This window comes from Physeter macrocephalus, chromosome 11 (assembly GCF_002837175.3).
Source record: "Physeter macrocephalus isolate SW-GA chromosome 11, ASM283717v5, whole genome shotgun sequence".
NCBI lineage: Eukaryota > Metazoa > Chordata > Mammalia > Artiodactyla > Physeteridae > Physeter > Physeter macrocephalus.
In genome coordinates this window covers 26,043,569-26,071,393 of record NC_041224.1, presented here as the reverse complement: position 1 = coordinate 26,071,393, position 27,825 = coordinate 26,043,569, and the positions used below count along the sequence as shown (strand labels likewise).

Below are 27,825 nucleotides of genomic sequence, written 5' to 3'. Positions count from 1 at the left end.
TTCCAGTCCTACTTGCTTAAAATAAAAACAAGACAAACAACAACACAAAACATAACAAAACAGTCCGGAGAAAGAGGGGGAAAGTGAGTTCGCTGTCATACTGTGGTTTTTCCACTTCCCAACCAGCTCTGCTCTAAGACGCCGGGGGGGGCCACGGGAGCCCCAGGAAGATCCACAGAGACCTGGAGACCGTCCAGTCCTGAGATGAACTGTGCAGGCCAAAGGGGCCTTGTCAGGAGGGAGGCCCAAAGATCTCCTCCAGGCGCTCAGAGCACACCTCAGAAAGCTGTGGGCAGGCGTGCTCCAACTTACCGTATTGTAGATAGAATATGCAGCAAGAACGTGGAACAGGGATTGCTGCCTAGAAAAAGAAATTTACATTGAACACAATTTAGTTTTTTTCACATATTTTTAAAATTATAAACTTAAAAAAATAAATAACAGTTTGACTGAAGATAAACAGACAATCCAGATAAAACTACTACTACAATAAGGAAATGATCCCCGAGCTCAAATTTCAACAATACAGTCTAAACTTGAGGCTAAATTTGACAGAAAGGATTTATAGCAAAAAGCACGAAGGGCTTCACAGTTTCTTCAATTTGTTCCCCTCTTTCACTGAACTACTCTCACTATAGACTCATCCCCATAGAAGGAGCCGGCTGGACGGAGCTGCGGACCGGCCTTCTGAAGACTCACTCACACCGCCAGCTCCGAGAAGTACCTTGCGGGGGGGGGGCATGTCCCCCAGGAGGCGGTATACACCTGAAATCAGCCTCCAGCACCAGCGCTGCCTCTCCCAGGATCCAGGGGTGGGAACGGGAGTGGCTCCACACACAGTTACCTCTCGGGTCCACTAACAACATGCTTGGCTCTGCTGCTCTAGAGGTCCTGGCTCCAAAGAGAGGAACGTCCCCACCAGGAGACACTATGATTCCACTGAACTGGAAGCCGAGACGGCCGCCCGGCCACGCTGGGCTCCTCATGCCTCCGAATCAACAGGCAAAGAAGGAGGTGACTGTACCGGCTGGAGGGACTGATCCCGACCACGAAGGGGAAGGGGGGTGCTAGGACACAGTGGACGTAAGCAGGAGCACGTCTAGACCACAGAAGACACTTAAGGTGCCTCTGAGTATAACCAAACCCTGTGATTAAAGTCAACGGAAAACCTCCCCAAGCCAATTCAGGCAGGACTGCTAATGGTCCAGACTCCTCAGGAATAAAGGTTTAGGTGCCCCCAGCAGGCAAAGAACCACGGCCAGCCGAGGCACCTGCTGAAGGCGCAGGGAATACGGGGTGGGTGGCGGGAAGGCAAGTAACCAGCCAGCAGTGACCACACGCCCAGTCGCAGAACTGCTGACTATATCTGCTTTGAGCATTTCCTTATTTTGATATCAATATGTTTGTGTATATATTTTAATGTGTTTTCTTCCTTCTCTTTTCCTTATCATCTAACATAAGATGTTTAGGAATAGTTGACTTTATATCACAGAATTTAGGTTACACATATCAACGCAAAAAGAGTAAACACTGCCCAAGGGGGCTGCATCTTTTCGTGGGGAGGGGGTTAGCAATATTTTCAGTCGTAAGTAGAATAGCTGTACCATGTTAGGCAAAGCATGACTTTATCGTCTTTATGCGGAAATTAAGTTGACAAGGGTGGACTGTGATGGTTAGCTTTACGTGTCCACTTGGCCGGGCTACAACCCCCAGTTATTCAAACCCTAATGTAGGCGCTGCTGTAGAAAAGGTGTTTTGTAAATGTCATTAAAGTACACAGTCAATTGACTTGAAGTAGGGGACAGGGAAGCCCTGGGTCAAGCAGTCAAAAGGCCGGAAGAGCAGATCCGAGGCTTCCCTGAAGGAGGGATTCCTCCGCAGCTTCGCGCGCGCCCACCCAAGAGCTCTGGCTGCCCTTCCTGACGGCCCGCCCTACGGATCTTGAACTTGCCTAGTCAGGCCCTGCAACTGTGTAAGCCAATTCCCCACGATAAATCCCTTAGTTTACATCTCTTACTGGTTTCTTTTTCTCTGGTTGAGCCTTAACTGATACGGAGGTCAGCAAAACTGTACCTTTCATTCCTAAACTGTCATAGTCATTTCATTTGCGTATTTCCCATTTTTTTAGTTTCACCTTTGCATGGAGTCAATGGTCTAAGAATATATTTATTGCTGACACGGCTCTCAAAAAGTAACACAATCTCTCATTTCTTTTCTAACACTTTTAATAAAAGTATCTACCATATATTTAAGAATTCCCAGATGATAAAATGATTTTATAGCAATTTTATAGCACCTACTATGTCAAAGGTTAAAAATTTAAGTTAAATTAGCTCCTGAATGGTACACAATATGGAACAAATGATCCACCAAAACTTAAACCCTTAGAATTGGAATCAAAATTATCATCTATACATGACATTCCAAACATTGACATTTCAAACTGATAAAGACTATTTGTAAATGCTATTCATAGTTCATAATACTAAACTTTACTTACTTCACACCATATCTGTCTCTAAACATGATATGGTCCCTAAATGTGCGGTTGACATCAAGGTCTATTTGTCTGATATCAGGTGAACAACCCCGTGCTCTGTGTTTTAATTTCTGAAGAGGAAAAAGAGGGGAAGAAAGCACATTTTTATGGAAATCGGTTGTCAAAAAGCCTATGACAAATGGCAAAGTAATTCTCTTTAAAAAACTTTTTTTGACTTAGGAAAGCCATTTCCATGGTTAAACAATGAAAACAATATAAAATGGTGCGCAATGAAAGGTTTCTCTCCATCCACACCCCCTCCTCTCCCTCCCATCCTGCCAATACAGTTAGATTTTCATTTTGGATGGAGAGCGTTTTGGAGTTTGTGTTCCTAAGACTCTTCACAGCTGAGCCATGCAGTTCACTATGCTTCCTTTCTTCTTTCTAGCACAACGTTCTTGTTTTCCTTGGGGCTTATCATTGCCTTGTTTCTTGATTTGCTTCATTTTCTACATATGTGTCGCTAATTCAATCCAAACTCACTTTAAGTTGCACCAACCTCTCCTGGTGCTATTCTAACAGAACAGGCACCCTCCCTGCAGACCTGGCTTCCAGAGCTTTTGGACCGGCTGCTCAGCAGGGGTCTCAGGGGGTCTCCCTTCACCATCTGCTAGGCCTTCCTTTGCTTGGGTCCCCTGTCCCCTGCATCTCACATCTTTCTTGGTTTATTCCCTTGCTCTGGAGGAGCTTGTCCTCCAGTAGCTCCTGTGAAAGGGCGTGCGGGAGATAAATTTTGTGACACTTTGAATGTCTTGATAAATCTATCCTCTTTCTTAGCTATTTCGCTATTTTAGAATTCTAAGTCAGAAAATATTTTTGCTCAAAAGGCACCACCTTCACTGTCTTCTAGCTTCCAGTGTTGCCATTCTAATTCTTTCTTCTTTATATGAAATCTATTTTTTCCTCTCTAGAAGCTTACAGGAGCTTCTATCTTCAAGTTTTGAAACTTGCAATTTCTGTGCTTGGCTTGGATCTATTTTTAGCCACAGGTTTGGGCACATGATGGGTCTTTTCAATCTTAAAAACTCATTGATTTGAGTTTTGACTTCACAATCTATTTTCTGGGAAATTTCTTCACTTGTTATTTTCAAACCCTCCTCTAGAATTTTTCATTTCTATTATCAATTTTTATATTCATAAGCTCTGTTGTTCTCTAATGTTCCTTTTATAGCATCCTATACTTGTTTTATGGACACAATATCTCTTTTTATCCCTCTGAAGACATCAGCAATAGCTCTTCCATTTTCTTCTTGCTGTATAGTCTGTTTCTCACAAATTGCTTTTTCTACTTGTTCTTACTTTCCATGTTAGCTCCTAGCTCCTCTCCTCACTCATATTTGAAAGAAGACATGAGAAAGCTGATGGAAAGCACTATGTGCAGACGTGGGGCTTCAAACTCTGCTGTCTTCACTGTAGAGTGATCTGGCTGGTTTCACTGGGCTTCCCTTGAAGTCAGGAGTTTGGGGGTATTTTCTTGGGCTGGTCAGATTCCTGGACTCTTCTGAGTCCCTGTCAGGGGGACAAGCGTCCGGCTGCCGGTGTTTTGTTCTGGAAGCCGAGCGGAGGGAAAGGCGGGAATGCCCCAAATTCAGGACATTCACTCCCTCTGTGCTTTCCTCCGCGGGTCTGTGTCCTCTCCAGCCCACAGGGCTTCTGTTTCATCCTCTCCAAACAGTAACCCACACTCTGACCCCGGCTCGTGCAGGGGTGGGGAGCAGGTCGGGGAACTCGGGGACTCTAACTGCTTCTGCAACAGGCTTTCAACCACTTCTACTGTTTTTAGTTTCACTTCCACTTCCAGAGGTACCTGGAGCTGGCAATTATGAAGCCTGCTGGGGATTCTGAGATATAAATCAGGTGCTCCTCCGGTTTTCTCAGGGTTGCTAAAATTACTAAATGTTTGTCTGAATTCTGGTCTCCAAAAATTGGCAAGGGTTATCTCTTCTCCCATTTTCTTATTCCTTGCAGTTTTTGTCTTTTTAAAAAACCCTCTCTGCTGTCAATTAAGCAGCATTTCAGGGGGAAAAGAACAAAATGAGTATGTTTAACCAGGTGGGAGATTAAAATTTATATTAATTTATACTTAACCAGATTTAATTGTAATTAAATATCTATATACATGTGTTATATTGACCTATTTACCATGTACTGGAAATATATATTTCTGTTAAAACCAATTCTAGTAAATATATATAAATATAACTGTTAATTCCTGACTTAAGCTAAAAGTGGAAAAAACAAGGCTGCCTGGAATATGTGTATGTATGTTAAAAGTTTTGTGAGTATGTGGGTTTTGTGTTTTGAGGTAGGAGCTCAGAGAAGGGCAGCTTCTGCAGCTTTTAAAAACATGACCACTTCCACAGTGTTTTGAAACACTTCAGAGTTCTGAAGACCAAGGAAGATATTTATACTATCGTACTAGAGAACCGTTACAACCACTAAAATAGTATTGTATGCTATTTCTGATAAAAGTTGGTCTAAGAGACATTACAAAAATTTAGCTTTAAAAATAATAATCTTTACATATTTGTTCTTTAAATATCTTAAAAAAAAAAAAAGGTAGTCGGCAAGCAAAGAGGTTTCAATTATTGTTCCACAGGCCCGCTGGTAAAAGATGAGGTATCAAAACACAGAAAGGAAATGTTTGACAAGACATGATAGAATATGCTTTAAAATAAAATTTAGTTGAAAGGGAGAAAAACACCCAAAGACATCTATAATGTCAATTACTCTAGAAAAATTTTCCTGAAGATGGCGGTGTGGGAAGACGCAGAGTTAGCATCTCCCCACACTAAGGCACCTGCCGGCCGCTGGTGGGGGACTCTGACACCCAAGGAGACAGGAGGAACCCCAGAGTGAACCAGTAGGACGTAGGGGGACTGACGGGGGAGGAGAAGTGGAGGCCAGACAGGATAGGCACCCCCGAGGCCGGGGAGATCAGGAGAGGCAAGCGGGAGGGACTCTCCAGGAAGAGCGGGAGGGGAGAGGAGCGGAGGGCGATCGCCTGGCCCACACGGGCCGGGGCGCCTGCTGAGCTCCCAAGCCGGTCTCCACCCCTCCAAAGCCCCCTCCAGGCCGCCTGGGTCCTGGGGGTATAGGAGGGAGGCCGGGGAGATCAGGAGAGGCAGGAGGGAGGGGCCCTCAGGGAAGAGCAGGAGAGGAGCGGAGGGCGATTGCCCCACCCACTCAGGCACGGGGAGCCTGCTGGGCTCCCAGGTGAGGTCCCCTGCCAGCTGAGACCAGGGGTGGGAGCATGCCTGGGCCCCTTCTGTTCCTTGAGCCTAAGCCTCACCCCTCACAGCCTTTTCCAGCCCTGTGGGTCCTGAGCAGTGGTCCCACCCACTGGCCAAACCTCACCCTTGCTTAGGGCCCGCCCTTCACAGCCAAGGCCTTCCCCAACCCCCTTTTATTTTTTTTTTCTTTTCCCTCCTCCTCTCTTTTTTTTTTTTTTTTTTTTTTTTTGTGGTACTGGTGTACCTTCCGGTTGCTGATTTATCTATACTTTTATTTTTATATTCGTGGTACTGATGTACCTTCCGGTTGCTGATTTATCTATACTTTTATTTTTATATTCTTTCTAACATAACTGTTAGTTTCCTAGACTAATTTTATTTTATAAAATTAGTATATGTATGTATAATAATACTATACATAGAAAACCCTAAAGATGCCACCAGAAAACTACTAGAACTATTCCATGAATTTGGTAAGGTTGCAGGATACAAGATTAATGCACAGAAATCTCTGGCATTCCTATACACCAACAACGAAAAATCAGAAAGAGAAATTAAGGAAACACTCCCATTTACCACTGCAACAAAAAGAATAAAACACCTAGGAATAAACCTGCCTAAGGAGGCGAAAGACTTGTAACTCAGAAAACTATAAAACAATGATGAGAGAAATCGAAGATGACATAAACAGATGGAGAAATATACCATGGTCTTGGATTGGAAGAATCAATATTGTGAAAATGACTATACGACCCAAGCAATCTACAGATTCAATGCAATCTCTATCAAACTATCAATGGCATTCTTCACAGAATTAGACCAAAAAAGTTTAGAATTCATATGGAAACACAAAAGACCCCGAATAGACAAAGCAATCTTGAGAAAGAAAAACGGAGTTGGAGGAATCAGGCTCCCTGACTTCAAACTATACCACAAAGCTACCGTAATCAAGACAGTATGGTACTGATACAAAAAAAGAAATACAGATCAATGGTACAGGATAGAATGCCCAGAGATAAACCTATGCACATATGGGCACCTAATTTACAACAAAGGAGGCGAGAACATACAGTGGAGAAAAGAGAGCCTCTTCAATAAGTGGTGCTGGGAAAACTGGATAGCTACATATAAAAGCATGAAATTAGAACACTACCTAACACCATACATAAAAATTAACTCCAAATGGATTAAAGACTTACACGTAAGAACAGACACTATAGGGCTTCCCTGGTGGCGCAGTGGTTGCGCGTCCGCCTGCCGATGCAGGGGAACCGGGTTCGCGCCCTAAAACTCTTAGAGGAACACATAGGAAAAACACTCTTTGACATAAACCACAGCCAAGATATTTTTTGACCCACCTCCTAGAGTAATGGAAATAAAAACAAACAAATGGGACTTTAAAATTAAACTTAAAAGCTTTTGCACATAAAAGGAAACCATAAACAAGACAAAAAGACAACCCTCAGAAGGGGAGAAAATATTTGCAAATGCAACAACAAAGGATTAATCTCCAAAATATATAAACTGCTCATGGAGCTCAACATCAAAAAATGAACAATCCAGTTAAAAAAATGGGTGGAAGACCTAAATAGACATTTCACCAACGAAGACATACAGATGGCCAAGAGGCACATGAAAAGATGCTCAACATCACTAATTATTAGAGAAATGCAAATCAAACCTACAATGAGGTATCACTTCATGCTGGTCAGAATGGCCATTATCCAAAAATCTAGAAACTATAAATGCTGGAAAGGGTGTGGTGAAAAGGGAACCCTCCTGCACTGTTTGTGGGAATGTAAACTGATAAAACCACTATGGAAAACAGTATGGAGGTTCCTTAAAAAACTAAAAACAGAACTACCATATGACCCAGCAATCCCACTACTGGGCATATACCCTGAGAAAACGATAATTCAAAAAGAGACATGTACCACAGTGTTCACTGCAGCACTATTTACAATAGCCAAGACATGGAAACAACCTAAATGTCCACTGACAGATGAATGGATAAAGAAGATGTGGCACATATATACAATGGAATATTACTCAGCCATAAAAAGAAAGGAAACTGAGTTACTTGTAGTGGGGTGGATGGACCTAGAGGCTGTCATACAGAGTGAAGTAAGTCAGAAAGAGAAAAATAAATACCATATGCTAATGCATATATATAGAATCTAAAAAAAAATAAAAATAAGGTACTGATGAACCCAGTTGCAGGGCAGGAATAAAGAGGCGGACGTAGAGAATGGACTTGAGGACACGGGGAGGGAGGGCGAAGCTGGGGCGAAGTGAGAGGAGCGTCGACATACATACACTACCGAATGTGAAACAGCTGGCTGGTGGGAAGCAGCAGCACAGCACAGGGAGATCGGCTTCGTGCTTTGTGATCATGACCTAGAGGGGTGGGACAGGGAGGATGGGAGGGAGGCTACCTAGAGGGAGGGGATATGGGGACATGTGTATGCATATGGCTGATTTGCTTGGTTGTGCAACAGAAACTAACACAGTACTGTGAAGCAATTATACTCCAATAAAGATCTATTAAAAAAAATTACTCTAGAGGACACGAAAATTCAACATAGAAAAAGACCTCATGACAAAAACAACGCCCAGTTAAGCAGGTAAAAAATAATAGAGCAGAAAGATTATTTATGTCCTAGAATGGTTACAAGCCAATGTGCAGAATATAGGAAATCAAGCATATTTCTTATCTTAATGAAAGGAGGTATAAGCAATTTCTAAGGTTACTCTGAGATTGGGTGGGTTAAGATCCATGAGTGTCACAATAATAAAGAATAAACATTTTACTTAAAAGAAATAGGAATATAATGAACCTATAAACCTGAGAAGAGAAGTACAGTGGAAAGTATCTGGATGAAAAACTAGCAATTTCACTGTGGGTTTGGCCAACAAGATTACTAAGCCTTGCTAAGGCTGCAGGTGAGGTTGTTATCCACTGTCACCAGACCTCTGCCATCTGTGAGTCAGAGCACTATACCCCAGAGAGACAGGTAACAATGAGATACAGTTAAAAGAACAGGAGAAATAGCAGATAAGAGCACTGGCTCAGGAATCAGGACAATTCCACCATTTGAGAAAAATCTTAGTATCAATAGATCAAGAAAAAGTAGGTTTATTCCCATTGAATTTCCCATTTCAGGACAGCGATTTATACTACTTTTGCAAAGAGAGAGTAAAAGAAAGTAACTGGGAAAGGAAGCCTTGGTTAAATGCTAGAGGAATCTCAAGTAGTAAAAATAATGTTTACGATAGCGCTGAAAATTATAAGCTTGAAAGGACTGGTGGGCAAGTCATTTCTCTTCTTGTTACTGTACACTGGATATACAGTGACTGGATAATTTTATTCTATGTAGGAAAAGCCTGAACCACAGTTCTAATATTAGCATGTGTACTGGGTTGAATAGTATCCCCCCCAAATTCCTGTCTACCCAGAACCTGGGCCTCTGACCTGATTTGGAAATACGGTCTTTACAGATGTAGTCAAGTTAAGAGGAGGTCATACTAGATTAGGGTGGACCCTAAATCCAATGACTAGTGTCCTTAGAAGGTGAGACACAGACACACACACAAGGAAAGGTCACTTGAAGACAGAGGGAGAGACTGGAGTGATGCAGCCTCAAGCCAAAGAATACCCGGGATGCTGGCAACTCCAGGATCTAGGAAGAGTCAAGGAAAGGTTCTTCCCTAAAGCCTTGGGAAGGGAGCATGGCCCTGCTGACACGCTGATCTCAGACTTCTATCCTCTGGAACTGCAGGAGAATAAATGTCTGTTGTTCTAAGCCACTCCGTCTGTGGGACTTTGTTACGGCAGCCCCAGGAAACCAAAACAGCAGGGTAACTAAAATTTTCTTCTTTATTAATTAAATAAATATTTACTGAGCACCCACCATATGAGAGGCACACTGTACTAGGGGCTGGGGTTAGATTTTAAATATTTCTCTCAGATATCACTTTTCAATACTGGTTCTAAAACTATGATATTAAAGGCAAATATCTAATCAACCATCTAAAATAATTTGAAACTCTAAAATCCTGAGACAAAACTCATAATCTGTGCAGGGTCCAAACAACTAATTTAAAAACTCCTTTCATCATAAAAAACAAGTAACTGTTTAAATTAACCAATATTTATTACATCTTTTTTAAAATTTATTTATTTAATTTATTTATTTTTGGCTGCATTGGGTCTTCATTGCTGCGTGCGGGCTTTCTCCAGTTGCGGTGAGCGGGGGCTACTCTTTATTGCGGTGCGCAGGCTTCTCACTGCAGTGGCTTCTCTTGTTGCGGAGCACGGGCTCTAGGCGTGCGGGCTTCCATAGTTGTAGCACGTGGGCTCAGTAGTTGCGGCTCGTGGGCTCTAGAGCACAGGCTCAGTAGTTGTGGTGCACAGGCTTAGCTGCTCCGTGGCATGTGGGATCTTCCCAGACCAGGGCTTGAACCCATGTCCCCTGCATGGGCAGGTGGATTCTTAACCACTGTGCCACCAGGGAAGCCCTACTACCTTACATCTTGATGAAATTTTGCTTATTTATACATAAATATGAAAATATAAAAAGAGAATTCCAAAGCCCCTTTTATAATTGGTGTTGGGTTTAAATTACAAATAATTTGTCTTTATTTCAGTTATTCGATCTTATTCTATTTATATACATTTTCTGAGGAACAGATTTCAAAGTTATTTTTTATAATTTACATTTCCTTTTTTTTTTTTTGGCGGTACGCGGGCCTCTCACTGCTGTGGCCTCTCCCGCTGCGGAGCCCGGGCTCCGGACGCGCACGCTCAGTGGCCACGGCTCACGGGCTTAGCTGCTCCGCGGCATGCGGGATCCTCCTGGACCGGGGCACAAACCCGTGTCCCCTGCATCGGCAAGCGGACCCCCAACCACTGCACCACCAGGGAAGCCCTACATTTCCTTTTTTATTTGTGACATTGAACACTTTTTCTACGGCACAAAGTTATTTTTAGATATATGTTTCTTATTCCTTTCAAAGGTTAATATAAAATTTAGGTTTAGAAAGGGTATAGCTGAGATGACAAGGAGGTGAATTTAATGCCCTGACTAATTTACAGAAAGCATTACTGATCACTGAGTCAAACGTTTAACTTTTTATAAATAAAATATAAAACCTAGAAATACTGTAACAATCTTAGGGGAAAGAAGAAGAAAACAGTCAATCATACACAGGCAGCTGTTGGATCAACTGAATTCTGCTGTTATTTTCCCAAAAACTCTAAAAGTGACATTGTAAATCTCTTTATTATTAATAATCTCTTTATTATTATTAATACTACTAATTAATACTACATTAATACTACATTGCAAATACTACAACCAGGTGTTAGTCAATTTTCCTTACAAATATGCCCCAACATTGACCGATCATTTCAAAATAACAGGCTGGCTCTCGGTACTCACACTATATAGGTCTCTGGTTTCTTCCTTCATTTTCGGGATCTCCAGGAGGAGGGCCCAGACTTCCCCTCTGAGCTGGAGTGGGATTCCTTTGTAAATCCTCCTGTGAAACTTATTAAAAGAAGCATAAATTGAAAGTTACAAACTGACAAAGCTTAGACTAGTCCCTTAAATCAAACTAATGAATATTTGTTAGTCTTTTCAAAGGAGTCCTGATAATTGATCCAATTTAACATGGCACATTTGGATCCTCTCATCTCTACTTTTCAGATCCGAACAGGGAGGCATATACACAGAAAGCATAGCATAAACTAGAAAATGTTAAGTACGCCCAGTGCACCAGTTATTTTCATACACTGCAAAGGTGTTCCTTCAGTGGCACGAGAGCACGATCAGTGCTGTTCTTTAAGTTGTGAACATCTGACTTACACACTCCCCATCGATATAACTAACTAGATACACATTTTCTTCTTTTTCCCTCCTACATCTAAAAGGTTCGAAATAGCAAAAGGGTTTTATTGTGTCAAAGTGCCTTCAAGGAGGGTAGAGTCTCTCTAGAACCTTCTATCTCATAACTCAATGTGACCTACAGTCTTCATTCGGGTCCACCCCCACGCCCCCCCACAAACACTCTCTCCCTCGTCCCTCTCCTCTTCCCAATTCTGGAGCGTTTCTTCAGGAAAACCTCTGTCCTCTTCTTAATGACATTGATCCTATCTGACCAGAAAAAAACAGTGATGAATTTCCATCAAGAAGGAGCATCATCACCTTTGAATGAAGTTAGGTACAAATCATCAGCATCATCAACACTTTGGGTCCTTGAAAGTACACTGCCATCACTCTAAGGATCTTAAGACTCACCATACCTCTCCATTTTCTTGTAATTATATCTTTGTTCTCAAGGCTAATTACGTATTCAAAATAACATATAAACCTACTATGCTCATTACAAAGTTGTGCATAAGGAAACTTTGAAACTTAAAAGGAAATGATTAAACAAATTACGGGCAGAAACTTCAGGAGCGAGGTAAGAGTAAGTACATAGTTACCTTTAGGATCAAAATAATATATTGAAGTAGCGCGGCTAAGAAAATAAGATGCAAGTTCTAATAATTGAAATGTTGACAAACTATGAACTAATAAGCAGAGCTTCAACGTCTACAATTATACTAGATTTTTAAAAATGAAACCTTTAGTAACTAAATTATGATGTAGCTTTAAGAAACTGTGATTTTAAATCAGTGACACTATAGAATAACTTTTCCTGTGAAACACTGAATACTGTGAAGTTGATTCAATTAGACAATTACATATATAATTTCAGTTTTGTTCTCTTGGCATAAACACAGTAAGTCTCAAATTTGAATTTCCAGCAGACAGTGACTAGAAACACTGAAGTTTTCACTTATGCGGTAGATGTAACTGGAAGAATACGTACAGAAAGGCTTTGTATAAACTAGACTCTGCTTCAACACTTCCCATGTACTAAACATTTACCACCATTAATTGCAAACTGAGTGTGGTTTTAAAAAAGGTGAGTTTAAGATTTACTTTCCAAAGAAAGTTTATCATCTATATTCATTTCAAAATTATGATAAACTTAACTTTTTAAAGGAATATCATCCACTAAAAGTAACTTCAAATTATCTCCTGAATTTCTAGAGTAAGGATGTTAAACTGAAAGCAATTATTATGAATACCAGAATGTGGGAATTATTGCAAATGTGAAAAGTGAAATTTTGATAGTCAAGTAAAACATCATGGCAGGTAAACAGATAAACTTTGATGGACTTGAACGTCCATCAGACGGATGTTTTTCGATGAGTAAGATAGGAACCACATGCATTTCTTATACTGTATCACTTACAAAGGTTCTGGACATTATTTACTGCTTTCATTCAATTCTGCATTTAACAACTGTACATAAATTACTGTTCATTGTTTATCCTAAAGTTAAATCTAGATTTAGAAAAACAAAACAATAAATTGCCATGATTCAACGAAGAAGAAATAATAGAAAGATTTCAGGTAGAAATAAAAAATTAATGGTCCTAGTGTTATTCCAGGGATAAAACAAAAAATGAGGCATGCCTAGAAAAGGCTCAAAAAGAAACTCTCACGCACTGTCATGATCATCATCAACAGTAACAGTTAAAACCAACTTTTACTGAGCATTTACTATGTACAGGAAACTGTTTAAAACTATTTACATATGTTGTCTCATTCAGTGATATTAATAATGCTATGAGATATTATTACCCCAATTTTACAAATGCTGACAGTGAATCACAAAAAGATTCAGTAACTTGCTCAAAGGCACACAGAAGATATTACCAGTTAGTAGAAGATACTGATTTTATATTTTATAAAAAGCAAAGACCATCTTTCTAAAACCACGGTGTTATGTAGTATATCCACTGTTCTGCTCAACTGGACTTACTAAAATACATGGAATGGAAAATATTAATGAAATCAAAGAGCAGAAAGCATTAAAAATAAAATTATAAAATAAAATAAAATTGTAAAATAAAATAAAATTATACTCAAAACCTAAAAGGAATATAAAAAGGGATGTATCTGGATTCAAGCTCTGCGAGGTAATGAAATGAAACATGTATACAAAGTAAGATACAGCAGAAAAAGAATCAAATTATGAGTTCTTAAAATAAGCATTTTAAATTATAGTTACTATTTTTCAAATACTTCTACTGTTACATGACAGACTGACACTGTGGTTATACAGATCTTTCCTCACAAATTTTCAACTATTGTAGAAATTCTGGAAATTTTGTAAAACAAAGTAGGAATCATATCAAAGCACAACAATTATAATAAAATCTGCTTATTCTCCAGAACAGTGGTACAGTTTTCATTTGTTGAGAATCTTTCAATTGACAAAGCAGTATCTCACACTTTCTAGGACAGCTCTGTAATGTCGGCAGGGCAGGTGCTACTCCAGTTTAAAAGGAAGGAAATTAAGGGACAAAGAAGCGGCCTGCCTAAGCCAAGAATTCCATCTTCCTGCTCCTGCTTCAGGATATTTCTGCCAAATCACACTGCCCCTTAGAGATCACAACTTTATTAAAGTAGTAGAATTTATCAGTAGAAGGGGATAGCTGGTCATCCCAACTCAAAAGCGAACAACATTCATTCATTCATTCTAAACAGAAACTGTAATGACTTTCTGCTTTGTGGTCAACGCTTACTAGGTACTATGGATACAAACTTGAAAAAGTTCTGTGGAGTTCACAGTGTAGTGGGGAAGATAATCATATAATCATATAATTATAAACATAATCCTTTGTAATGAGGTCACATACATTAACTCCTATCAGAGCTGAGTATCACACCCTGAGGGGCAAGTTGTGATAGAGACATCACCCCGGCCACAGGTGGGCCAGGGTGGTAATGGGAGCATGGCAGGCACCACACTGTCTAATCTGTGGGAGTGGTTTCGGCGGGCAGCTGGCCCTTATGGAATAGACACGAGATTCTAAGGGAAACCAGAAACAGTTTAGGGATAAAGGTGTTGGGGGCAGGGGCGGTGAATCTGCTGTGGTGGTCACTTCTTTATTGGTCCAACACCGGGGCTCTCATCCCGAGACTATACCACAGATACTATAATGGAGGAAGGGGCGTGAGTTCTGCAGGAGAGAGTAAGGAAAGATTTCCTTTAGAGAGGATGAAAACAAACTCAACATGAAGGATACGCAGGAATTTTCCAGGAAGGAGAAATGAGGGTGGGGACGAGGGTAAGGACAGTGATAAATCAAACAGTAATAGCAATGTTAATAACACCAGTGACACTAACATTTTATGATTATTTATTAGGAGCCGAGATATGTTTCTAGATCAATGTATTCCTCGTAGTATTTTTACATTCCTTAAGAGGTAGGTACTATGCTTATCATGTCCATTTTACAGATGAGAAAATCAGGTGTAGAAAGCTTTAGTAATGAGCTCAAAGTCACACAACTAATACACTGTGGAAGAAGAACTGAAATTCGAGAAGTCAGATTTCATAGATCATAGTCTGAACAATCATTATATAGAACTTCTATATGTTGGATTTTAATATTTTAATATTCCAATTTGAAAAGTACTACCTTTAAAATTGTTACAATTTTATTTTATGGGTATGATCTCTGTTCACTTGCCAATAAAATCAAGCAGTCTATTTCAGTCACACAGATACATTTAAAAATCCATCAACTAAAAAAAAAAAAAACAAAAACACTTTCCATCACATGACCTAATGTTTTCAACACGTCTTTCTAACCTTACTGTGCACGTCAGCATGGCTGCGAGTGAGTAAACTTTTCAGCCCAGCAAGTTTGGCTCAGTTTGGGACCTTCAAAGCTGCAAGTGAACCCAAGGAGACAACAGCTTACTCTCTGAGCTGCTTGTGCTCTTCATTGCCTTCATTTCCTTCAGTCGTCCCGCTCCGTTGGTCCCTTCGTCTCTGTCTCCAAATAGGCCCACGTCTCCTGAGTCTGGATCTGAAAGCTTTAGAATGCACAAGGCCCCAATGCCTCTCACAACCACATTCTATTTCCTTCCGGCCTTTTACTGACAAACACCGAAAGGGAGAGCTAGCAAACAGATGGTACATCTGGACGTAGCATCTCTTGCTTGTCACTAATAACGGCCTTGAGAAATTTATTTCTAAACATCGTGCCTCCATTTTCACATCAGTGCAATCAAATGTTGGCTAATGAGTCTGTTAGTTACCTGGCGAACACAGGTCCATTCAGTTATTTAACCAGAAAAAAAATGTGTATCTGTAGTAGGAACTCTGCTGTGACAGAGCTTAGACACAATTATATAATGGCTAGTTAAATCAGAATGGCCTCTACTTAGCAGAGATAACTTCATCTCTTCATTTAATAGATTGTATTTTCAAAATATACTATGACTGTACATAGGGGGCAGTCACTGTGAGAACACAGGCAACTGTAATGGCAACTATTTTTCATTAAATCTTATATTCTAAAAATCCAAATATTCTCATCAGAGCTATATATTTTTATTTCAAGATATTTTTAGATATTTCTTTGTACCACTACTACATAAGTAAGGAGTCTGTTGAGAGAAAACTCATACCTCCCTTTGGAAGAGAAGAAAAATATATACTACTTTTTAAGTTCAATGCAGTTTAAAACTGGGTATGAACTGAAAGCAGCATTCTTTTAGAAGGTACATTCTACCTCATAACAGATTGGACCATATATATCATCAAGTAATTCTAGCATTATAGCTGTGGGAAAATACTTTAAAATTATTCATGAAAGGAAGAGCTCTACTAAAATCTCTTACTGGGAAGTACATTAGCCAGAGTTGCTGTGAGCTTAACAGCCTAGTAGAATGCTCATTTTTACAGAGGCTTATATACTTTCAGACATATGTATAAAGCCATACAATTCTACAAATATTTTATTGAACTGAAGCTGAGACGAAAGTGTAGGTGCAACGCATCAAAACTGATCCTGTAATTAGCACTTGAGAGACCTTTCCACAAAGATGTCAGGTGAAGCAGTTGTCAGCTTTAGGCCAGTCTGAGAAGCAGACTGTTAAACAAGAGCACAGGGGTCATGACCAACATCCTACTCTGAACGGATTCTTCTTGAAGCACCTTAATGAAATCAGCAACCCAGAAATGAACTTACTCCTGATGAAAATAAAATAGTAAGAGTCTAATGGAATTTAAATAGGGATATTTAGGATGCTCAAAAAGAAGAGTGGCGTTATTCCTGTGAGATACCCCATGACAAAAAGATTTTCATGGTTGAATAAGTGTCATGAAATTTAAGGTCCCTCTTGAAAATTTCTACCACACTATAATATTAAAGATGCTGAGGCATCCTGTAGTAAAGAAACCTGCTTACCTCGGTTCAGCTTTATCCCAACTTTATTTAACCAGAGAGCCCCTTTCTCATGTAATAATAAACAACACTTACTGACTGCATATTAAGTATCAGGCACTATTCTTTGTGCTTTACATGAATTAACTTATTTAATCCTCAAAACGACTCTGTGAAGGAGGTATTGTGATTACCCCCATTTTACAGACAAGTAAACTAAGGCAGAAAAAGGTTAAATAGCTTCCTCCAGGTCATACTACTAGTAATGTGGCAGAGCTAGGGATTGAACCTAGGATAGTCTATTGCTTAACCATTAGGCAACAGTGCTTTTGTGTAATACCCGTTAGACCCCAAGGAACTGATGCTCCCTGGAATTCTTGTTGGTAAAGGCTGACACACAACAATTTATATCTACGTAAAAAGGAAAAAATATATATTGCATGGAAAAAAAGTGTGAGGAAACAGACAAAAATACTAACAGTTAACTCAGTGTTTTGCTGTAGGATTATGGAAGATTTCTTTTTTCCCTTTAAATATTTTTTACTGCCCAACCTTCTTTCAAAAAACTGATAGCAGTAGTCAACCCTACTGCATGATTACTATAAGCGAGGTGCAATGCCAAGTGCTTTATATGCATGAAATCATTAAATCTTCATCTTTTTGAAATGGGTATTGTTATCTCCATTTTATAGATGAGGAAACCGAGGCTTAGATGTCAGCAGTTCTCAAGGCAAGGGCCATGAGGTCAAGACTATTTTCGTAATGATGCTAAACCATTATTTGCCTTTTTCCCTATGTTGACTTTGGCCTGGGAGCAGAAAAGCCATGGTGGTGAAGCCCCCGGCACCTCAGCACAAACTGAGGCAGAGGAAGCACTGTGCTGGCAGTCACTGCATTCTTTCCTCACAGTTTAAAAAAGAGGTCAGTTCGCTTAGGAATGCCCTTGACGAAGCAGTAGAAACTATTAATTTCATTCAATCTCAATCCTGAATACACACACGTCTTATTAATATTCTGAGCGATGAGGTGGAACGCACACAGAGCAGAGTGTCGGCCTCAAGAAAGAGCATTTATGAAATTGTATGAATCACGATCTGAACCAACTGCTTTGGTCACGGACACCGTCATTACTTGAAGGAACGACTGACCAGCCAATCGTGGTTGTTGAGACTTGGGTACTTAGCAGACATTTTTCTCAAAAATAAATGAAGTAAGCCACTTTAAGGAAAATACCTGACAGTATTTTTGCCCCTGATAACACCTGCCCTTTCAAGCAAAAGTTAGAATTTTGGAAAACTTATACCACTAGGAACTTCACAGCTTCCCAATATTTAAGGAAGAATAGTAGGAATTCCTACTGATTAGATTAGTAGGAATATTAATAGATGTATGCATTTTTACAAATTGACTGAAAACAGCACAGAGTCAATGCGGGATACAAAGATCTGGGGCGGGGTGCGGGGGTGGTCTGCTAGAAGCTTTAGGACAAGGAGACGCTCCTGCTTCATGGAAAGCTTTCAGAGGCCAGGCCTCTCTCCTTCTGAGCCGGGAGACAGGGGGATACGCAGCCTGGAACGACTGCAATAATCCTGATCCCAAAGGGAAGCCAAAGCTCAGCAGGAAGCCGACACTGAAGTAGGCAGAGAAGAGAGCCGGAAAGAAACGAAATCACAGGCAAGGTACCCAAGCGGCGGAATTCAATCATCCCCGAAAGCCAGCTGACCTCTGGACTGTCCGCCACATCCTCTCAATTCCTGCAACCCATCTGAACTGGCTATTCTGTGACAGCACAAAGACTCCTAATTTGAGGCATTCCACTCAATTAAATTACACTTAAAATTTTTCTAAGAATATGAACGTAATACTCTTACAATTAAAGAGGAACTTTTACTGGGAAAATCCACATTGAATTGGTAGAGTTTCATAAGGAAGTAACATTTTTAATTACCTTTTCAGTGTTCTTGTATTTTTCCCATCCTTTTAGCATTTTCAACCATTTAGTAGTTCTTTCAATTTCCAGGTGCTTTTGCTAAAAATAAAATTGAAATTCATTGTTACTGTTTGTTTCAGGCTTCTTTTACTTACACATTACAAAAAAATGTCAAGGAAAATGCTGCGGAAAAAAGGACTACTAAAAATGTTATGCTATATTGGACAGCAAATATCCTAACTTTTTTTTAAAGTTGGATAATTGATGACATTTGTGTCAACAGTATCCCCTTGCCGAAGTTAAGATGCGTAGGAGATACTCCATTGGGACAGGTAAAGAGAAAGGGATCACTTAAATTTTCTAACATTTTAATCACTGAAAACGCTGGGTATTCTACAAATTTAAGCCAAGAGGAAATTTTAAAACAGTCTGAAATATTTTTATGAAGCATCAAAAACACAACTTCAAAATTCCATTCTCTTCTTTCACATTTTACCAATTTCTGGCATCTTAATGTCTTCAGTGACAAAGGTGGTTTTGTAAAGGAGAATTGGGTATTACTGGGGGGAGACCATCATATAACTAGCACTATGTTAGTGAAAAATTGTACAAAAATAAGTAATAGTTGCTGCCCCAAGGCAAGTTCACCGTCTGCTAAGGGCACCTGATGTGGAATATGCAGCGTTGTGACCTAGAGGCAGAGACGGTGACTCAAGTCCTGCGGAGGGAGCAGTCGAACCGACGCAGGGGCGTCAGTGAAGGCGAGTATAAATGAAGGACTGGAAGAGGGTTAGGGTCTTTATCAAGTGCAACATGGGAAAGAACATTCCGAGAAGCATGGACAGATGTACTTCTTAGACAATGCGGCAGTGTAGGGGCTAGAAAAGGAAGCATCTGGAGCTGAGGCTGAACGCACAGGCGGGGGTCTTGGTTGTCACACTAAATTAAGATTTGGGGCAAAGCTGGGAACAGGGAAGGTGGTAGAGAAAAGGCTTCTTCTGCACTTCTTTGGTTTCAAGGAGAAGGGGTATTTTTCCTAAGTACTCGGGTGGGCTCTCCAATCTCTTACTCACTCCTATGGTGGTAGAGTGACTTACTTGATTCGTACATTTAGAAAAAGAACTGGGTGTGCACAGCCCTCTGGTCCCTTTACTTTGGGAGGAGCCCAGCTACCCTCAGAAAATCCATTTGTACTCTGTCCTTTCAGGGAGGAAAAAAACACCCTCTTCGGCCAAGAAGTCTGGGTGACCCCTGTGCCCATGACCAGGTGAGCAAGTCCTCTCCTCCGGGGGCTCAGCCTAGGAGGCCCCTCGCTGCCACACACCTAACCTCCTCCCCCCTGACTACTCCATCTACGAAGGCCGAGATGTTTGCTGCTTCCCCACTGCCTGGAACAGAGCCCGGCAGGGTCCACTCCTAATGATGACCTTTTCATGAGAACAAAACTCAAGAGAATGCTTTCTTATGAGTGAGCTGAGATTCTGCTATTTTGTTAATTCTCCTCGATTCCAGCATTGTCTTTTCAGAAGGCCTAAGTGTATTAAGTGCATCTAAAAAGTAAATGAAATGGAAGACTACACAGGAAAGAAAATGGTTCTGAGGATACATTTTATGCTCAAAAATGTATGCTCGTTACACTCTTATGAGGTAGGTATAATCACCCCCAATTTACAAATAAGGAAACAGAGGCACAAAGGGTCTAATCAACTTCTCCAAGTTCCCACATCTGGTGAGTTCAAGGCCAGGCAGCGTGGCCCCAGGACCTGCGCTCTAGGCCACCATATCCTACACTCTTGCCTCCACCATGTCCCTGCTCTCGTTGGGGATCACAGTTCCTGGATGGAAGCAACAGCTCCTCATCAACGGTCTTCAATCCAGCCTCAAACAGGCAGATGGCATAGGCCCACCATCGATATTTTTAGATTCAAAAGAAGCATAAAATCCCAAAGAAAGTCCTGAATTTAGGAAAAGATTCTCACCAATCAGAATACTTTTATGGAATTTTATTTTTAGGCATATCCTTAAAACTCTTTAATTACTTCTTTACTCTTAAAAATTTTTATGGGTTTTTCATAACCAAAGATGATCACTTGTGAGCAAAAGATACTCTGTTATGATTCTCATTTTTCAAAAGATTAAGCATATTCTTGGGGCTTCCCTGGTGGCGCAGTGGTTGAGAGTCTGCCTGCCAGTGGGGGGGACACGGGTTCCAGCCCTGGTCTGGGAGGATCCCACATGCCGCGGAGGGGCTGGGCCCGTGGGCCACAACTACTAAGCCTGCACGTCTGGAGCCTGTGCTCCGCAACAAGAGAGGCCGCGATAGTGAGAGGCCCGTGCACCGCGATGGGCAGTGGCCCCTGCTCGCCGCAGCTGGGGGTGGCCCTCACGCAGAAAAGAAGACCCAACGCAGCCATAAATAAATAAATTTATAAATTTATAAAAAGATTAAGCATATTCTTCATTATATTATTAGCAATAAAATCTTACAGATGGTTCCAGAAATACGTTTAATTTTAAAACTCAGTGGGGCTCTGAAATCTAATTAATGTTTCTGCTAAATGTGACTTTAGAGAAGGCCAAGCTGTGAAAAATTAAGATTGATCTAAGATGCCACTTGGTGCTTTCTTGTTCTTCTGCACTCCCCCCCGACTTCTTCAAAGCATAATCCCTTTCTCCACCAAGAGGAAAACACCAAATAATTCAAGCCCACCCAAGAGTACAATAACATACACTTTGCCAGGAAAAATCCTACGGAGATCTAGCAGGTCTCTTGCTATCTTTCATTTTTATGACTATTAAATTGTCAATAAATCACTTTAAGGAATAGCTATTCTTTTCTTTAAAGGCACATTTTTGTATTCTAATGCTCATCATATACATAGAGAGATTATTTTAAATGCTACACATTCTCACATGCAAGGATAAAACAGACGCACACAATTTTCAGAACCATTAAGTATACATTTCTTTCCCCTACAGCAAAAAAAAAAAAAAAAAAAAGGAAAAAAAATACACTTTGGGTAAAGCTCCCAGGCTGTAGGATTTTAAAATTATACATCAGTAGTTCAATCAGGTTTAAGTGTTAACTCCATAACTCTGCCAGATCAACTATACCACACTTGCACGCACTCATGAATCTATAATAAATGGATACAATATACTTTATCAGCAAACATGCTATAGCTTAACAACTCCAGAATTTATTGAGGTAAGAAATAACTGAAAACACATGTGACAAATGTAAACTTAAATGCTCTAGAAAAACAGGCTAAGGAACATCATCTTGCCATGGAATCAGTAACACCAAAACAGACTAGAATATAACAGCAAGTTAGAATCTCACCCAGAAGTTCAGCAGATACTTCAAACTCAACACACCCAAAACGATTTCCCTAAACATGCTGCTATTACCCCTCCCTTTCCTACTATGAATTAAGAGCATCACCACCCACTAAGTCAATCAACCTAGAAGCTGAGGTTGTCTTCAGTCTTCCTTGTATCTTCTTTCCACACCCAACCTACACTCTGCTGGTCCCATCCCCTTCTGCTTCCATCACATCCTCTGCCCTCTTTCTGTCAATCCTCAACTCTAGATGAGGGCAGTAACTCCTCACAGGTAGCCCTGGATGGCTTCAAGCCAGCCTCCACGCTGCTACGACCTTTTAAAGGTGAGTCCCAGCTTAACATCTTTCAATACCTACAAATAAAGTTCAAATCTCTACACGGTTGGCCCTTCACAATATGGCCCAAACTCACCTTCTAGTTTCACTCCTTGCTACCTTTATGATCTAGCCACCTTGAACTATCTGTCATTCCCAACACACAATGTATTTTCATGCCTCTCTGACCAGTGTTTGCTTTTCCTCTGCCTGTGATGCTCTTCCTCACCATCATCTGGCAAAACCCTATGCATCCTCTCAAGACCCAGTCAAATGTCAAAGGTTCAAAACCTTTTCCAAATTCCTCCATCCTCCAGGCAAAATAAACTGTTTCTTCAGCATTTCATGGCATGGACTAAGGACTCAGTTGGCCCGAGCTCTGCCCCTTCTTATCTGTTTCATTTGGGACAAGTTACGTAATCTTTCTGTATCTTAGTTTCCTTATCTATAAAATGAGAATTATTATGATTATTGTTATAACACCTAACACCATTTGTGTTCTAGTTGGTCTAAATGCCCAAATATTTATTATTATTATTATCTGTATCTTAGTTTCCTTATCTATAAAATGAGAATTATTATGATTATTGTTATAACACCTAACACCATTTGTGTTCTAGTTGGTCTAAATGCCCACATATTTATTATTATTATTAAAGGATGAACTCCTTGAGTACAGGAACCATATCATATACTCTTTTAATTTCATCACCTAAAACTGTGACTAGTGTATAAGAAAAGTTAAATAAACATTTTTAAACATAATTTACATCAGGAGAGACAAGCAAACACTACTATGAAGCAATTATGTAATAGCATTTTGTGGTCTTGGAAGCAGAGGGGTGGGAAGGAGAATGAATATGACTAGACTGACCAAAATCCTAAGTACTTTTGATAGCAGTTCGATCACTATAATACAGAAGTAAACATAAGTGAAGTACAACAGTATCTCTAATGTAGCATAATAAAGATATGGATCATTCCATCATGTTGGCAATGCTTTTCAAAGTGCTGCTAAAATGTGAAACTACTGATGTTAGGAATCTATACAAAGCTGATGTTAAATAACTCTGTTGCCTTTATACACTGACATCTTACTTCTCCCAATTTTTATTGAAATATTTCAAGCCTACAGAAAAGTGGAAGACCAATGCACCATATACTTATATATGCTTCACCAAAATCCATCAATTATTAACATGTTGCCAGATTTAATCTATTTATATTAGGGCTTTTTTTTTTTGCAGGGGGTGGGGGGCGCTGATCTGTTAGAAAATCTCAGACGTCGTGAACACTCCAAATATTTCAAGTATGTAACACCTAAGAACAAGACACATTATCCTACATAATCACAGTACAACTATTACACCCTTTCAAGAAATTTAAAATTGGTCCGTTATTTGGTAATAAATGGTCCATATACCAAACTCCCCACTTGTCCCAAAATCGTTCTTTAAAGCTGTTTTTCTTTAGGTGGGTTGTGGGGGGGATTCAGAATCCAACCATGGAACATACATTGCCTTTACTGGCGCATCTCTTAAGTTCCCTTTGCTCTAGAACAGTCCCCTGGCCTTTGTCTTTCATGATGTTGACTTTTGAAGAGTCTAGTCCACACTATCTGGCTTTGCCTGTTTCCCCTAGATTTTGGTGGGACTACTACACAGGTGATTTTGTGTCCTTCTTATGGCATCACATCCAGTGACAGATCATGCTGATTTGTACCATTATCAATGATACAACTTTTGATCCCTTGGTTAAGTGGTATTTGCCCAATTTCTCCACTAACTAATGGACAAATTCCCTTTTGTAACTAATAAGTAATCTGGGTGGTGCACTTTGAGATAGTATGGACATCCTGTTCCTTAACAGCTCTACTCAGTGGTCTTCTCATCCACTATAATCTCTGTCTGAGTCAATTCTGATTCTGATGGTAGTAAAATGGTATGGTGGATTTTTTTTTCCTTATGATTCTTTCTATATTATTAACTGATAATCTTCTATCAAAAAGTTTTTCCTTTCAAGTCCCTCCCCATTTTTAACTATCACTAAGGTATAAAGGACTATTTTATTTAATGTGTTATAATCCATTATTATTATCATCACTATTCTTTTTGAAGCTCAAATTGCCCCAAATTTGGCTGGACTGCCTCTTATCTGGTTGGAGATTTCCCCTCTTCAGGCAGATCCTTTAGACATGACCGATCTGGCACAATATAATTCAGGCTCACTTTATACTTTTTCTATCCTAGACCTAGATCATCCATTTCTTTAAAAAAAACAGTGGTTCTTTTTAATGGGGAATGGTATTCCAAAACTAAGATCTGGGTACTAGATGTGCTCATCACTGAAATTTTAAAAATCATATAGGAGACCCTTGTATAAGAAAACTCTACTCCCCTGAGAATTTCAGAACATATATCAAAAGGAAAATGGGGGCTTCCCTGGTGGCACAGTGGTTGAGAGTCCGCCTGCCGATGCAGGGGACACGGGTTCGTGCCCCGGTCCAGGGGGATCCCACGTGCCGCGGAGCGGCTGGGCCCGTGGGCCATGGCCGCTGGGCCTGTGCATCCGGAGCCTGTGCTCCGCGGCGGGAGAGGCCACGGCAGTGAGAAGTCCGCGTACCACAAAAAAAAAAAAAAAAAGGAAAATGATGCAGGAGTCTTAATCTCCATCCTATATTCCCTTTGTTATCTCTCCATTACCTCCACCGATTAGGAAACGGTACCGTACTGTATACTCTTCCCCAGGAGCTGTTTTCAGGAAAGGACTAAACTTCCATTTGAAGTTTGCAATCTGATACCTGATCATCTGAAATTCACATCCCCTCTGAATCAGGACTGGCCCCTCCTACTGGAGTAAGGAGGGTATAACGATTAAAAATGGGACCAATATCTTCTTTGTTGAGATCACTTAACCTCTAGTGATCTGAGACTATACCTTAATCCTATACAGGACCAGTTGAATAGGAAGTATTTAACAACTGCTGCATCACCCACATAGTATGAAGTTGCCTTGCATTGGGTCCAATGCTCCTCTCACTAGTAACATGATTTCTAAGCTAGATAGTAAAGGCTACCCATATACACAATGCATGGATGGATATTAAATAGGCTTCTCTTCTAGAATAAGAAGTCTTAGAACTTTACTGAAGTTCAAGTCTTCAGATGTTTTTTTGAATATTAGGATGTGTGACTGAGGATAAAGCTGACCCAAGTCACGCACACCTAGACCTCACCAGCAGAGGTCAGGAGAGGATAAGGAGTGTAAGAAGCAAAGAGTCGTGTTTTAATAGAATGATATTGAAAAGTCATGTATTTTGAGCAAGATTTCACACCTCATAAAATTAAAACATAATTTTTAAAGATCCGAAAAGGCTCCAATATTCTGTTAAGCCATGCAAAATACGGCACTGCAAAAAGGAATAGCTGAATCCATGAAAATGCATAGCTTTACATATCCTTTCCTCCTTATTAAAAACATCAATAAGCTCAAAGAAACAATATAATCCTTTATTAATAGTGTTCTCTGCAGAGTAAATATAATAAGTGTGTTTGTTTATTTGTTTCAGTGACTGTCTGGGGGACTCCAAAGCAGTCTGCAAATACCAACACCAATCCTCTTACGAGGGACTGCCTTCTACACCTGGAACAAAAGCCCCGATGCTTGACTATGCATCAGCGTACAAGTCTTCCCAAACGGCAGGCAGGAAGTACACGTTGCAAGTGGATGCTCTGTGAAGATTGATGAACACTTATACACTTCCACAAGGCTATCATTTCCACTGATTTTATTCAAGGCCGCATATGAATATGTAGAATTTTTTATTAGTTTCCTAGAAACGGCAGACTTTGGCCATTAGGACTAGGCAATCACTGAAGAACATACGAACTAAACTGAAACTAGAAAAATTGGGGGAAATCCTGATAAACTGAAAAGTTTCCAGCCTCAGACTGCTTTGCATGTGTCTAAAGTTCTCATTCCACTTTAAAGAAACCAATTGGGCCACACAGTATGAGTGCAGTTTATAGACAAGGGTAGGACGGAGTCTCAGTCAGCAGCCTCAGAACCCCCACTCCCAGTAAAAGCCTGACGAGGGAATATAAAACTATGTCTTATGTTAAATTATCAAGGTGTGCACATCATTTCATAGTGATTCCCTATTATATTAAACTCTTTAGAGTAAACAATCCATTAATTATAACTTTAATTGCACTGGATAAGAGGTCTTTTACTGTACAGGCAAATCTCTTAAAAAAAAATTAAAAACAAACCACCTCCCTCAAGCATGCAACCTCTAACTAGGTTTTGTCTCGCATTTCTTCTTCGCTTCACTGTCACATTTCTTGAATCATCTACACTACTGGTTCCCACATGTCTGAATTTTCTGGACGAGGAATTCGTTTTGAAAGGGGAAGAGAGGTGGCATTGGAGAGAAAAGTCAATAGTGGGTTGCTAGATTTTTATTCTGCCAAATATGGATATTTTTTGTTAAAAGATACCTTCCAACTCTTCTCTCCCTCATTTCTCAAATAAAGCACATTGTCAACATTTGAAAGGACAAGCTCTGCCAACCTTTAAATTCGCATGTTTAATGACATAACACAGTCTTTATGTTCACCTGGTCGTTCACTCAGCCCCATTTATTAAGCACGTATTATGTGCCCTGCTCTAGGTTCTGGGGATACAACAGTGAACAAAGAAGATGAAACCCCCGCCTAGAGATTACATCCTAGTGAGGAAACAGACAAAATAAAGATATAAGTAAAATATTGAGTAAGTGAAACAGTGTTAGTACTAAAGAGAGAAACAAAGGAGGGAGGGGGATAGTTGACATGCAGGGGGGAGGGAGTTCCCAACGTAAGATCTGAGATGACAGGGAGGGTCTTATTCCGAAGGTGGCGTCATACAGTAAATACCTGGAGGAGATGAGGGACCACGCCCTGTAGCTCTTGCGGGGAGGAGGAGGGGCTGCCCAGGAGAGGAGGCAGCCAGGCAAAAGCCTGAAAGAGGGAACATGGCAGGCTAGTCGGGGAACACTGAGGAGGCCGGTGGGTGAGCAAGAGACGGGAGCAGGAGGGCTTCCCTGGTGGCGCAGTGGTTGAGAGTCCGCCTGACGATGCAGGGGGCGGGGTCCGTGCCCCGGTCCGGGAAGATCCCACATGCCG

The 27,825-nt window shown here is 40.5% G+C and overlaps 1 protein-coding gene across 11 annotated transcripts in view; it reads right to left on the bottom strand.

Moving 5' to 3' along the window:
• Positions 1–27,825, bottom strand: part of USP6NL (USP6 N-terminal like) — a 217,589-nt gene that overhangs the window by 44,965 nt on the left and 144,799 nt on the right. For 10 of the 11 annotated variants that reach the window (XR_008618512.1, XR_008618511.1, XR_008618513.1 and 7 more), the window contains 4 exons: positions 19,020–19,100; positions 11,214–11,321; positions 2,501–2,610; positions 313–361 (listed from right to left, as the gene is read on the bottom strand). Coding sequence is in view for 8 of the 11 variants with exons in the window: in XM_055087833.1 (XP_054943808.1) it covers positions 313–361; positions 2,501–2,610; positions 11,214–11,321; positions 19,020–19,100 (348 nt within the window). In the remaining 3 variants the exon portion in view is untranslated. Of the gene's footprint in view, positions 1–312; positions 362–2,500; positions 2,611–11,213; positions 11,322–15,601; positions 15,703–19,019; positions 19,101–27,825 lie in introns of those variants that run through there. The other variant, XM_055087838.1, reaches the window with a different exon arrangement.